The sequence below is a fragment of the Chanodichthys erythropterus genome, chromosome 23, assembly GCF_024489055.1.
Source record: "Chanodichthys erythropterus isolate Z2021 chromosome 23, ASM2448905v1, whole genome shotgun sequence".
NCBI classification, from domain to species: domain Eukaryota; kingdom Metazoa; phylum Chordata; class Actinopteri; order Cypriniformes; family Xenocyprididae; genus Chanodichthys; species Chanodichthys erythropterus.
The window spans coordinates 25,200,902-25,214,367 of NC_090243.1; the positions used below are offsets into that span (position 1 = coordinate 25,200,902).

Genomic DNA, 13,466 nt, shown 5'->3' on the forward strand with positions numbered 1-13,466 from the left:
TAATTTATTCCTGTGATGCAAAGCTGAATTTTCAGCATCGTTACTCCAGTCTTCAGTGTCACATGATCCTTCAGAAATCATTCTAATATGCTGATTTGATACTCAATAAACATTTATGATTATTTTCAATGTTGAAAACAGTTGTGTACTTTTTTTTTTCAGGATTCCTTGATGAATAGAAAGTTCAAAAGAACAGCATTTATCTGAAATACAAAGCTTCTGTAGCATTATACACTACCGTTCAAAAGTTTGGGGTCAGTAAGAATTTTTATTTTTATTTTTTTGAAAAGAAATTAAAGAAATTAATACTTTTATTCAGCAAGGATGCATTAAAGTACATTTGGCAGTAAAGACATTTATAATGTTACAAAATATTAGATTTCAGATAAACGCTGTTCTTTTTAACTTTCTATTCATCAAATAATCCTGAAAAAAAAAAAAAAAAAAAAAAAAATATATATATATATATATATATATATATATATATATATATATATATATATATATATATATATATATATATATATATATATTGTACACAAATATTTTGTACAATTGTACACATTAAATGTTTCTTGAGCAGCAGATCAGCATATTAAAATGATTTCTGAAGGATCATGTGACACTGAAGACTGGAGTAATGATGCTGAAAATTCAGCTTTGCATCACAGGAATAAATGATTTTGTGAAATATATTTAAATAGAAAACAGTTATTTTAAATTGTAATAATATTTCACAATATTACTGTTTTTACTGTATTTTTAATTAAATAAATGTAGCCTTGGTGAGCAGACGAAACTTCTTTTAAAAACATTAAACATCTTAGTGGTTCCAAACTTTTGGACTGTACTGTATTTGCTTAAATCAATGGTGTATAAATTAAATGTTCATGCTTTATTAAAGCTGCATTGTATTTTACAAGGTCAGTGTTTAAATGATCGGAATGTTCTTGATTTGTCTTGATCATATTTTTAGCGCAAAAAAAATAAAAAATAAAATATTAACAAATTTCAACACAAAGCATTTATTGTCAAAAATAAAAAGCTTTTTTTTTTCTCTTTAAAAAAAACATATTTTATTATTTCAACAATTTCAAAATAAGTTAAGAGACTGACCTGGCTAAGACATTTATAAGGAACAAGAAAGTAAAACATTTGACATCTCTGAGATATTCTCAGTTCAGAAAATAAGGAAAATTTTACCTTGTTTTGTTTTTTTTTACAGTAAAAAACACCTTCAGGAAAACTTTGAGGAAAAACAAACAAACAAACAAACAAAAAAAACCTTAACCAGAATTAATTTAAAATCCTGTTGTTTTTTGTTGTGCAAACATACAAAATTATGTTTATTTTGTTGACCGCATATTCATAGTTTCATAGTTATGTAACCTTGTCATGTAACATTACCTTCATGGCTTTAAAAAAACATGGTCAACTGCTACATGGCAGAACTACTGAAGTCATGTTATTTCATTGCCACTAACAGCGCTCCGATCTAGAATATTTGACAGTAATTTAGATTATTTTACAGTAGTAAAATATATCTAGATTGTTTTACAGTACTTGGAGCTCACCTTCTTCTTCTTCTTCATTTTTTTTTAACCAATTGTCAATGAAACTGAAATAAACAATTAACTTACAGTATAATTATTGCTGCCTTAAAATCATGTTGGAATGATTGCATTGTTCATGTGCACTCTTTTATTTATTTATTTACTATTTTTAACCCATACTTTGAGTTGAGGGCATGTCAGTTTGAGAATCCCAGTGGAAGCTAATTCATATTGATCATAAAGTTGATGATCTATAGTTTGCCAGAAAGTCATTTTAAAGGGTAACATGCTCGTGCAAATGTATTCTATTGGGAATTACGTAAATGCAAATCATATTTAAATGACAATTTCCAAACTAGCATATAGAAAGTTTCCAGAAGGCAGCCATTTTGACTGCTAACACCATGAACCAAAGCTGTTTAAATTAAGAGTTACTGATCTCACTTTCTTTGCCAAAGTTATCTCACATGTAATTCTGAGTAATGAACAAGGTGTTGTATGTCTGCTGGAGTGAGTGAGTGAGTGTGTGTATGTGTGCATCGACTTTATTGATGAACAGCATTTTCTCTCTCGACAGTAGTAAATGTTTCAAAAGACAGCAAACACAAACGGTCACGCAACACATAAACCATGAATAAATCAGTAAAAACAAACAGACAAACAGCTGACGCTACACAAACATATCAAGGCCTGGGAAATTTCTACTGCTAGAACTACCAGGTAGTCTAAGGATCGATGAAGGACACTGCTATGTAGCGTGTGCCGTTGGTCGTAGGTAGTCCTTCGTGAAGGTGGGTGAGTCTACCTGGATGCATGAAGCTCCAGCCTTTTCTAGGAGACTCTATGGAACAATTATATCTGTGAAATCGGCAGCCTCCACCCTGAAATAGAAGGAAATGACTCGTAAGTTTAGCTACAGGTATTTCAAATCTGTTTTAGGAAAAGTAAGGCCAGTATATAATAAGCTTGCCTGAAAATCTAAGCCCTTGTTGTTGAGAGCAATATTAATGGTGAATGTTGAGGAGTCGTGATGTGGTCTCAAATAGGCTTGTCTGTTTGGAGTGTACTTCACCACAAAGTTCATAATGGCATAGCCCTGAAAGAAAAAAAAAAAAAAAAAAAGATAGCAGACACGATCAAAACCCAACTCTCAAAAGTATCTGACAGATTTGCTTACAGTTTAAGGGTACGTTTACATGACAACGATGTACTAAAAACGGAAAAGTTTTCCTTTGCGTTTTTCACATACAGATGACAACATTGTCAAAACAATCCGTGCTTAAAATGCTGTATTCTGCTGCCGGGCCAGTAGATGGCGATGTCACTTTGTAAAGAAACACTACACGCCTATAGATTGAACACATAATGCACATGCTGTCACAAATTTATGTGGTTTAAATGGAGACGATAACGGTATCATTTTCAGAAACTTGCACTTTGAAACTCGTTTTGAAATATTTGCATTTTCAGGCCCCCGAAATGTTGTTGTTGGGCAAATTAAAGGCCAAGCGCATAAAAAGTTGTCCGTTACAGTGTCGTGTAAACTGACCATGTCATTTTGAACTGTTGATCTATGGAAAAGAGCTTCAAGAAGATTCTGCTGAAATTCTACTTCTGAATTCCACTTTGTAAAGTAAATAAGTAAATAAGTTAGATTTTTGTGTGAACTGCCCCTTTAATGGATGACCTACAAAGAACTCAGACTTGTGGTGCCAACCGGAGTTCACATTCCATGAGTTAAATCATCCGGAGACCTAATAACATTCATCCACTCAACAGTGGACAGAGCCTTCCTAAAAGAGCAGTGAGAGAGGGAAAGCTGAAACTCACAGAGAGAAAAAGATGACTTGACTCATTCCATGAGTCACGTCAACCAAAGACCTAACAAAGTTCATCTTGCAAGCTGTGTTTTAGTTGGCTGCTTTAATAAGCTTCCAGAAATCATGTAGATGTGTAATGTACTAAAAAAGATCCTTGTGGCTGACAAAAAAAAGTTTAAATTGCTCAAATGATAGAAAATGCCCTAATTTACAGCTAATAAGCAGCAGCTCAATGAGAGTGTGAAGCCATGAGTTAAATCAACTATACTTAACGGATGAATTTCAAGAAGCCTATCAAGAAAATATCTGACTTATATTTCATGCCACAAAGAAAAGAAAATGCTGCAAGAAGCAGTTATGAGTTCAAAACCGTTAGTTTCAAATGTAAGTGAAATGGCGGAAAATCTAGTGTGGAATTTAGTGTGAAAAGGCTTTTTCTTTTCTTGAAATGCAAATTTGCATTAATTCAACAAATTCTCCACACTTGATGGATTTTTACTGGTGCAAGGACGCAGCTGGCTTTTTTAAATAGCCTTTTTTTTTCATGTTGAGCTTCAATGATGTTCAAATTTTTATCATCCAAAATAAAAGGCAAATGACTTGTTGAAATATGAAATGTGCCATCTGTGTTTGGTTTATAAATAAATTAGCCATAAAGCTCTTTCTGTATTATTTTCTGAAATTTAAAAGTAAAACATGCATTGCAGTAATGACATTAATTGCCTTAAATCTCAAGCTATTTTGACTTGAGGTTGAAAAATAATCATGTTTTTTTCTTTTTTGTGTAAGCTTCACAGATTAAACCTTCAAGATTTTACCCAGTGTCAGAAATTAATGGGGGCTTGGGGCAAAAATGCCACTGCACAATTAAGGTAAATCTATTAAGACTGTCGTGATTAAAGTAAAATGTGAAAATTAATGTGAAAATTATCTTTTTTTAGATCTGTTCACACTGATTTAATTTAATTAATTAATTTATTTTTGCAGCATTGAGCATTATAACTAATTACACATTTGTGTTGAGCATATGAATGCTTTGGCCAATCAGAGGTGTTTGCATGAGTCACCGGTAACTTGTAACTTCACAGTAACTTGCTGCCAGCCCTGAAACAGTCAATAGTATTCAGATTGAAGTAACTTAATAAATAAAAGACAACGCAGATACATTTCATAAGGTTATCATAAAAATTGCATTTACAAAGTGACATAAAAAATATTGCCCCTTAATTGAAAAGTTGATTTCTGACCCTGGTTTCATCCTAATAAACATAAGAAGAAATATTGCCTTACAAAAAGATGAGGGAGAGGTAGAAGAGACGTTCTGATTTAACAGCTGATTATGACTCAGTCCAGATCTAGACAGACTGCCTCACCTTGGTGTAATAGCCAGAGAAAACCTTGAGAGTGACAGGGGAGATGAATTCCCTGATAAAGTGCAGCCATTCCTTATCGAAATCGATCTGTCTCATATGAATGTCATCTGTTGGGACACTCTCATAGCCTCCAGTGATACGTCTGTCCTGCAAACAGAAAACACAATGACTGGGCAAACAGTCAATGATAAAAACCGCACAATTGCACTGCTGTATAAAGTCTATTAAAAGTTCATTTACACTGAAAAAAAAAAAAAAAATCCCCAAAATGATGATTAAATATGAGCATGACTAGATATTTACACGTTTTCGTCTGCTAATAGTACTAATCTATTTTAACACATTTTAAAGTAATTTTCATTCATGGGTGATCCCTGTACAAAGTGTGCAGACTGTTTTAAGGCCGGCGGGTTTATCTGACCTCGTGTCTTCCACCAGACCATGAACCATAGTTTTCCATCTCCTCCACCAGCTCATTGCAGGCTTTCTCCGAGAACACAGGGAACCAGAAAACATCTGGGCATGGCTGCAGAAACATAAACAGGTGATTAATATCATCAGGTTAGTGTCTTTTCTTTTTTTTTTTTTCTCAAATAAAAGCACTGAAGTATGCAGTCATACTGTACCTCCCATCCCAGTCCACAAAGTCCATTTATTGCATAAAAAGCAGGTCATTCAGAATAATAATAATTATTGTTGATCTATGGCTGCTCATATTTGCATATTACAAAAACAGACAGTTTATGAATCAGAGAGAAGGTGGAAAATGCTCATAATTGTTATATAAGCCTAAATTACAATCACTTTTGGTGCGCAAAGCTTGACTAACATTAAAAGTGGGAAAATAAATTGCTACAAAAGTGTAGAGGGTTAATGATTGTTTTGCTTTAAGGCCTCAAAATCCATCCTTTCTCCAAGCTGCTTGTCCAATATAGCAACTCTGGTGCTTGTGATCCACTTTCCAACAGTGTTTAGCTCCAACTAATCAATCACCCAGACAAGCTAATCAAGGTTCTCAGGATTACTAAAGCTACAAGCAGGTCAGTTTGATCAAAGTTGGAGATAAACTCTGCAGATCAGTGACTTGCCCAGCCATGCAATATATGGTTGTGGGGATGTTAAAGCCTATGTCTTTGGATTGTGGGAGAAACCGGAGCACCCAGAGGAAACCCAAACCAACATGGGAAGAACATGCAAACTCCACACAGAAAGGCTGGGACTCGAACTGGTCTAGTCTGGATATTTTGACACTGTAAATCACCAGATCATTCCATCAACATTTTTAAAGGGGACATATAACGCCCCTTTCACAAGATGTAATATCAGTCTCTGGTGTCTCCAGAATGTGTCTGTGAAGTTTCAGCTCAAAATCCCCCACAGATCATTTATTATAGCATGTCAAATTTGCCCCTATTTGGGTGTCAGCAAAAATATGCTGTTTTTGTGTGTGTCCCTTTAAATGCAAATGAGCTGCTGCTCCCTCCCCCTTTCCAGAAGAGGGCGGAGCTTTAACAGCTCAACAACAACAAAGCTGGAAAATCTCACGCAGCCAAAATGAGGAAAGTGTTCAGCCTTACATTGTTCAAACCGGAGTCGACACTGATGGAGAGACTCAGGAAGAAGTTACAACTTTTAGATTGAAACTGGACATTTCTGAATGGTTAGTGCATAAATTGATGTAGTTGCTGTGGAGTTGATTCAACTCATCCACTAGCATGTGTCGTCATGTTCATCTTTTGTGTGAATTGATCCTCGTTTGTGAAGCAGTCCGGCGTAAAATGACGGCATGACAACAACACTCGACTACAACAACTCTTCCTCTTCTCTAAAGCAGCCCAACAGCCTCACTCCCTTTGTTGAGTGTTCTCAGGGGAGGGGTTTATGTTAATTTTGGGGTTTGTGATGTCACCAATGCAAGAACAAGCTCGTTGTAGTCCCTACCAGCCATTTGTTGTAGTCCTTAAAAAGCAATTTCTGAAAAAAGAAAGCGGTCTTAGGAGCTAAGATACATCGTTATTGGGAAACCCAGCCCAGGTCAGGCAAGAACTTGGAGGTAGTGTTTGATGACCAGCTAAGCTTCAAGGACCATTGCAAAGGCTGTCCAGACATGCAGATTTGCAGTGTACTTCATCAAGAACGTCAGATCCTATCTAGTTCCTATAAGAGGAATGTGCTTGAGCTAGCTGGCTTCTTGCATGCACACTTAAACTGCAAATGTGGTTCATTTGGTCTTCAAAATAGTACTACTTCACTGATTGACAGTTGGTGCCCTCGAAGTTAAAGGTACTGATGCTTGTATATAGAAAACCACTGGCTCTACATGTGTGCCCTCCTACTTTTGCAAATATATCCTTCTCCCACAAGTTTGCTCGATAAACGAGTGAATAAAGTCCCTTTGCGGAATATTAAGGTTCACTGTACATCCATGGTGGAATGATCTTTCCCACTCTACCCAAACAGCATCTTCTAAATGAATGCATGTTTGTTTATACCTGCTCCAAGAGGTTGTCCGTAAAAATTCGAGTGTAGTTTGGATGGATGTATTTCTCTCTCCAGTCCTGTGTAAAAAAAAAAAGAAAAAAGAAAAAAAAAAAGAAAGATAATTAGTACTTTAGTCCATTTATTGACCTACATTGCAAACAATGTTAAGCTTCTCTGCATTCATTCCCAGAATGAAACCTAGATGGAGGTCAACACAGACTTATGTTTACCCTGTCAGCACTCCACTTCATTACAGATGACAAATGAACCACTAAATGAGAGCTTCTGGGTTTTTGTAACTTACACTTTGTATACAGAAAACATTCGATCACAAATTGTGTTGTCACTCACCAGAGGGTTTTCAAATATTTGCCACAGGTCATTGTTATAATGGGATGTGTTATAGTTGGCCGTCGAAATAAGCCTTCCGAACTCGTGTCGATTTGTAACATACATGAAAACTCCCTGTGGCGGACAAAGAAAAGGTAGTTAAACACTAAACATTATATTTATAGTGAAAAAAGAGCGAACATTCACAATTCAAAGGAAAATATGTAAAATGAGCAATAAACAAAACACAAATGGTAAAAAGAAATCCAAAATAAACAAGCATAATCTGTGATAAATAATGTGTGATCAATAACACTGGAGGACAGATGTTGGGAACGGCTGTGAGAGGGAATGGAAAAAAAAGTGCAACTCCAGGAATCAACATTCCTGTTTACTATAACTACAAGCAGGGACAAGGATTCTTGCATCTAAATGTGGGAAGATCCAGACTTACTCTCGGTCTAGGCTTTTCCAAATCATGTCTTGCACTAATCTCAAAAATATTAGCATATTTGTTGCATCCAATGCAAACATACAAAAGTAATAAGTGCTACATAAGTACCTAGGCTGAGATAAGTCATGGAGCTTATGAGGGTAAGTTTCATGTTATTGGTATTGGTGTGCTTGGGAGAGGGTTGTTCTTGGATATAGATGGCACTGCAGGGAAATCAATAATGCAGGATATCCATTAGATCCTTCATTGGCTTTTCCACCACTTAACTTAGCAGAATTTTATGGTTCTGTGTATATGCATATATAATATCTGGTGCTTTGTCCAGGTTAACCCCATCGAAAAGCAGAGGTAGCTTATCAAAACAATGGCATCACTTTCCCAAAGGGTTCTGCTGGTTAGCTGAACACATCTGTCAGTGCAAGATGCATTCTGAAATGGTGGTGTTTAAATCAAATGTTCAATTGCCTACTGGGACATGCACCTAAATTTATGACATAGAAAAACCATGAAACAACCACACTGAGCATAAAATGGGGATTTATGTTTTTTTTCCCACATGCATAGAAATTTATCTCAAATTTGCTTGACCCTTTTCTATGAGATTACATGTTCTGTAATCAGACAAACAATGCTTGTACGTATACGTACCTCAAGCAAGCAAATATTAAATGTTAGTGGATCTTTTCCTTCCAAAATATGCTATATATATATATAAAACTATATTTAGCATGGTTGGAATATAACTTTCTAACCATTTGGAAAAGCGACGCCTTGCTTTAAAACATTTGAATCTTAAAATGATATAAGATAGAATCAAAACAATAGGAACCTGTCGGGATCTGAGCATATGGAATGATTCCGGAGAAGGAGATTCTCTTTCTCTGTGTACTGTCTAAAATGAAGGAAAAGCACCATGTAAATTATATAATGAGACATAAACAGTGTGAGTAAGAGAGAGATGGATTAAGAAATTTGCATATTAGGGAAGACTGCCCTTCCGGGACAGCTGAGGTGCCTGTGTTTTAGTTGGCTGATTTTCTGCTCAGAAAAGAGCTTTGTGCTGTTAGTAGTAGACAGGAAGTATTTTAGTTAGAAAAACAGCAGAGTTAGTTATTAGTGGTGTAGGATGTTTAAGGAGAGGCAAAAACACACAGCCAGACATTCCCATTGGTTCAATGTCACATGTTGCATACGAAAAAGGGAGATAGGAAAAGAATGATGAACACTTTGAATGCATCACAGAGGCTGCCATAAACGGACAGAGAGGTCATGCCTTCACATCAGCACATTGATATTCTTTGAATACTTGCCAGTTACATCTTGGTAACAGAAGTGCAGCAGATGTTTAAAAGCAATGAGAAATCAGGCTAAAATGTCATATGCAAACTAATACAGAACAAGGAGTGTTTTAGAGGTTATCATCCACTTTACTACATCCCCCCCTTAAGTTCTATCGACAGAATTTGTGACATGTAGTCAGTTACCTACGGTGGCCCAGTAGTGCACAACACAACGAAATTAAAAAAAGCAAACATAAGTTCACAAAACAACGGAATAAAGCCACAACACAACGGAAATGCTCGTGACCACTAGGGGGCTCTCAGAGCTTGGTATTGTTAGTATTCCTTGCCAATGTTTTATAGAGTTGGCAGTGATATGAATACCACGATTAGTTTCAACAGTATATAACCACTATATAACCAAGTGGTTCAAACGTTTACATACTTAAAGCTAGTCATGGTATTGATATCTTTGTAAGACTGTCGACTTTATAGAACATTGGCAAGGAATACTAATATTAACGAGTTCTGAGAGCCCCCTAGTGGTCGGGAGCATTTCCGTTGTGTTGTGGCTCGATTCCGTTGTGTTGTGGCTTTATTCTGTTGTGTTGTGGCTCGATTTCATTGTGTTGTGGATTTATTCCGTTGTGTTATGGCTTTATTCCGTTGTGTTATGGCTTTATTCCGTTGTGTTATGGCTTTATTCCGTTGTGTTGTGGCTTTATTCCGTTGTGTTATGGCTTTATTCCGTTGTGTTGTGGCTTTATTCTGTTGTGTTGTGGCTCGATGTCATTGTGTTGTGGCTTTATTCCGTTGTGTTGTGGCTCGATTTCATTGTGTTGTGGCTTTATTCCGTTGTGTTGTGGCTCGATTTCATTGTGTTGTGGATTTATTCCGTTGTGTTATGGCTTTATTCCGTTGTGTTGTGGCTTTATTCTGTTGTGTTGTGGCTTTATTCTGTTGTGTTGTGGCTCGATTTCATTGTGTTGTGGCTTTATTCCGTTGTGTTATGGCTTTATTCCGTTGTGTTGTGGCTTTATTCTGTTGTGTTGTGGTTTTATTTTGTTGTGTTGTGGATTTATTCCGTTGTGTTATGGCTTTATTCCGTTGTGTTGTGGCTTTATTCCGTTGTGTTGTGGTTTTATTCTGTTGTGTTGTGGCTTTATTCCGTTGTGTTGTGGCTTTATTCCGTTGTGTTGTGGCTTTATTTTGTTGTGTTGTGGCTTTATTTTGTTGTGTTGTGGCTTTATTCCGTTGTGTTGTGGCTTTATTCCGTTGTGTTGTGGTTTTATTTTGTTGTGTTGTGGATTTATTCCGTTGTGTTGTGGCTTTATTCCGTTGTGTTGTGGCTTTATTCCGTTGTGTTGTGGCTTTATTTTGTTGTGTTGTGGCTTTATTCCGTTGTGTTGTGGCTTTATTTTGTTGTGTTGTGGTTTTATTTTGTTGTGTTGTGGCTTTATTCCGTTGTGTTGTGGCTTTATTTTGTTGTGTTGTGGCTTTATTCCGTTGTGTTGTGGCTTTATTCCGTTGTGTTGTGGCTTTATTCCGTTGTGTTGTGGTTTTATTCCGTTGTGTTGTGGCTTTATTCTGTTGTGTTGTGGTTTTATTTTGTTGTGTTGTGGCTTTATTCCGTTGTGTTGTGGCTTTATTTTGTTGTGTTGTGGCTTTATTCCGTTGTGTTGTGGCTTTATTCCGTTGTGTTGTGGCTTTATTCTGTTGTGTTGTGGTTTTATTCCGTTGTGTTGTGGCTTTATTCTGTTGTGTTGTGGCTTTATTTTGTTGTGTTGTGGCTTTATTCCGTTGTGTTGTGGCTTTATTTTGTTGTGTTGTGGCTTTATTCCGTTGTGTTGTGGCTTTATTCTGTTGTGTTGTGGCTTTATTCCGTTGTGTTGTGGTTTTATTCCGTTGTGTTGTGGCTTTATTCTGTTGTGTTGTGGTTTTATTTTGTTGTGTTGTGGCTTTATTCCGTTGTGTTGTGGCTTTATTTTGTTGTGTTGTGGCTTTATTCCGTTGTGTTGTGGCTTTATTCCGTTGTGTTGTGGCTTTATTCCGTTGTGTTGTGGCTTTATTCCGTTGTGTTGTGGCTTTATTCCGTTGTGTTGTGGTTTTATTTTGTTGTGTTGTGGCTTTATTCCGTTGTGTTGTGGCTTTATTCTGTTGTGTTGTGGCTTTATTTTGTTGTGTTGTGGCTTTATTCCGTTGTGTTGTGGCTTTATTCCGTTGTGTTGTGGCTTTATTCCGTTGTGTTGTGGCTTTATTCCGTTGTGTTGTGGTTTTATTTTGTTGTGTTGTGGATTTATTCCGTTGTGTTGTGGCTTTATTACGTTGTGTTGTGGCTTTATTCCGTTGTGTTGTGGCTTTATTCCGTTGTGTTGTGGCTTTATTCCGTTGTGTTGTGGTTTTATTTTGTTGTGTTGTGGATTTATTCCGTTGTGTTGTGGCTTTATTCCGTTGTGTTGTGGCTTTATTCCGTTGTGTTGTGGCTTTATTCCGTTGTGTTGTGGCTTTATTCCGTTGTGTTGTGGCTTTATTCCGTTGTGTTGTGGCTTTATTCCGTTGTGTTGTGGCTTTATTCCGTTGTGTTGTGGCTTTATTCCGTTGTGTTGTGGTTTTATTTTGTTGTGTTGTGGATTTATTCCGTTGTGTTGTGGCTTTATTCCGTTGTGTTGTGGTTTTATTTTGTTGTGTTGTGGCTTTATTCCGTTGTGTTGTGGCTTTATTCTGTTGTGTTGTGGCTTTATTCCGTTGTGTTGTGGATTTATTCCGTTGTGTTGTGGATTTATTCCGTTGTGTTGTGGCTTTATTCTGTTGTGTTGTGGCTTTATTCCGTTGTGTTGTGGCTTTATTCCGTTGTGTTGTGGCTTTATTCTGTTGTGTTGTGGCTTTATTCCGTTGTGTTGTGGCTTTATTCTGTTGTGTTGTGGCTTTATTCTGTTGTGTTGTGGCTTTATTCTGTTGTGTTGTGGCTTTATTCTGTTGTGTTGTGGCTTTATTCTGTTGTGTTGTGGCTTTATTCTGTTGTGTTGTGGCTTTATTCTGTTGTGTTGTGGCTTTATTCTGTTGTGTTGTGGCTTTATTTTGTTGTGTTGTGGCTTTATTTTGTTGTGTTGTGGCTTTATTTTGTTGTGTTGTGGCTTTATTCCGTTGTGTTGTGGCTTTATTCTGTTGTGTTGTGGCTTTATTTTGTTGTGTTGTGGCTTTATTTTGTTGTGTTGTGGCTTTATTCTGTTGTGAACTTATGTTTGCTTTTTTTTAATTTCGTTGTGTTGTGCACTACTGGGCCACCTTAGTTACCACATACAAATGGGGACAAATCCCCCAGTTTGTAAAAAACAAAGATCATATTAGCAGTAATGAATGTACAATGGAAGTTCATGGAAAATTGAATTCTAGAGGGATTAATTGGATAACTGGATTTAGCACTGGATTGACTAGTTATGTATTACTAACATATTTCATGTTAGTACATTTACTTTAAGAACAGTATTTATTTGTGTATCATGTTTCCATGATAACTGACTCTAAGGGCCCTATCATACACCCGGCGCAATGCGACGATGCAAGTGTTTTTGCTAGTTACAGCCCGACGCATTTCTCATTTTCACGTGCAGAACCACACTGTTCGCACCCATCAGGTCACCCATGGACGTGGTGCACTGTTGGCGTGTTGCTATTTTGAGGCAACTGAAAACGCAGTATTTTTTTGTTGTTGTTATTTAAAGGGCTTGTTAGTACTATGCGCATATATGCGGGTGCACAACACGCGTACACTCTGCTTGTTACACACACAGGGACGCCCATGACTAGGGTGCACACGTGTTTCAGACCATGTGCTTAGATCATTAAAATAGCCCAATATGTTCAAGATAAAAGTTGAAATATTGGCCATACCGAAAAGTTAAGCAATTACACATATACACATGATAACACATATAAAAGTGTGACTACTTTCAAAATGGTATGTATTTTAACAGTTTTCCTGGTGTCTTCCATTGTAAGTGCATTACTTTAAATGTTTTATTATTATTTTTATTATTAATAAACAGCATGCCATATATGCTGCTGATAGAGCTTAACTTAAACATTATATATAAATATTAAATACAATATTAACTATATAGGTTAGCATGAATTTATTCCACAGAAACAACTTATATTATATTGGCATTGCATAA

At 36.4% G+C, this 13,466-nt stretch overlaps 1 protein-coding gene across 2 annotated transcripts in view; it reads right to left on the bottom strand.

The window, feature by feature from the left end:
* Positions 1 to 1,078: 1,078 nt before the first annotated feature.
* The window catches only part of plod2 (procollagen-lysine, 2-oxoglutarate 5-dioxygenase 2), a 58,653-nt gene continuing 46,265 nt past the window's right edge, over positions 1,079 to 13,466 (bottom strand). Inside the window, exons 14-20 of one of the 2 annotated variants that reach the window (XM_067378015.1) lie at positions 8,841 to 8,903; positions 7,579 to 7,692; positions 7,239 to 7,304; positions 5,168 to 5,272; positions 4,747 to 4,893; positions 2,524 to 2,649; positions 1,079 to 2,434 (exon numbers count right to left, since the gene is read on the bottom strand). In XM_067378015.1, coding sequence (XP_067234116.1) covers positions 2,279 to 2,434; positions 2,524 to 2,649; positions 4,747 to 4,893; positions 5,168 to 5,272; positions 7,239 to 7,304; positions 7,579 to 7,692; positions 8,841 to 8,903 — 777 coding nt within the window. In that variant the 3' untranslated portion in view covers positions 1,079 to 2,278. The remainder of the gene's footprint in view (positions 2,435 to 2,523; positions 2,650 to 4,746; positions 4,894 to 5,167; positions 5,273 to 7,238; positions 7,305 to 7,578; positions 7,693 to 8,840; positions 8,904 to 13,466) is intronic. The other variant, XM_067378016.1, reaches the window with a different exon arrangement.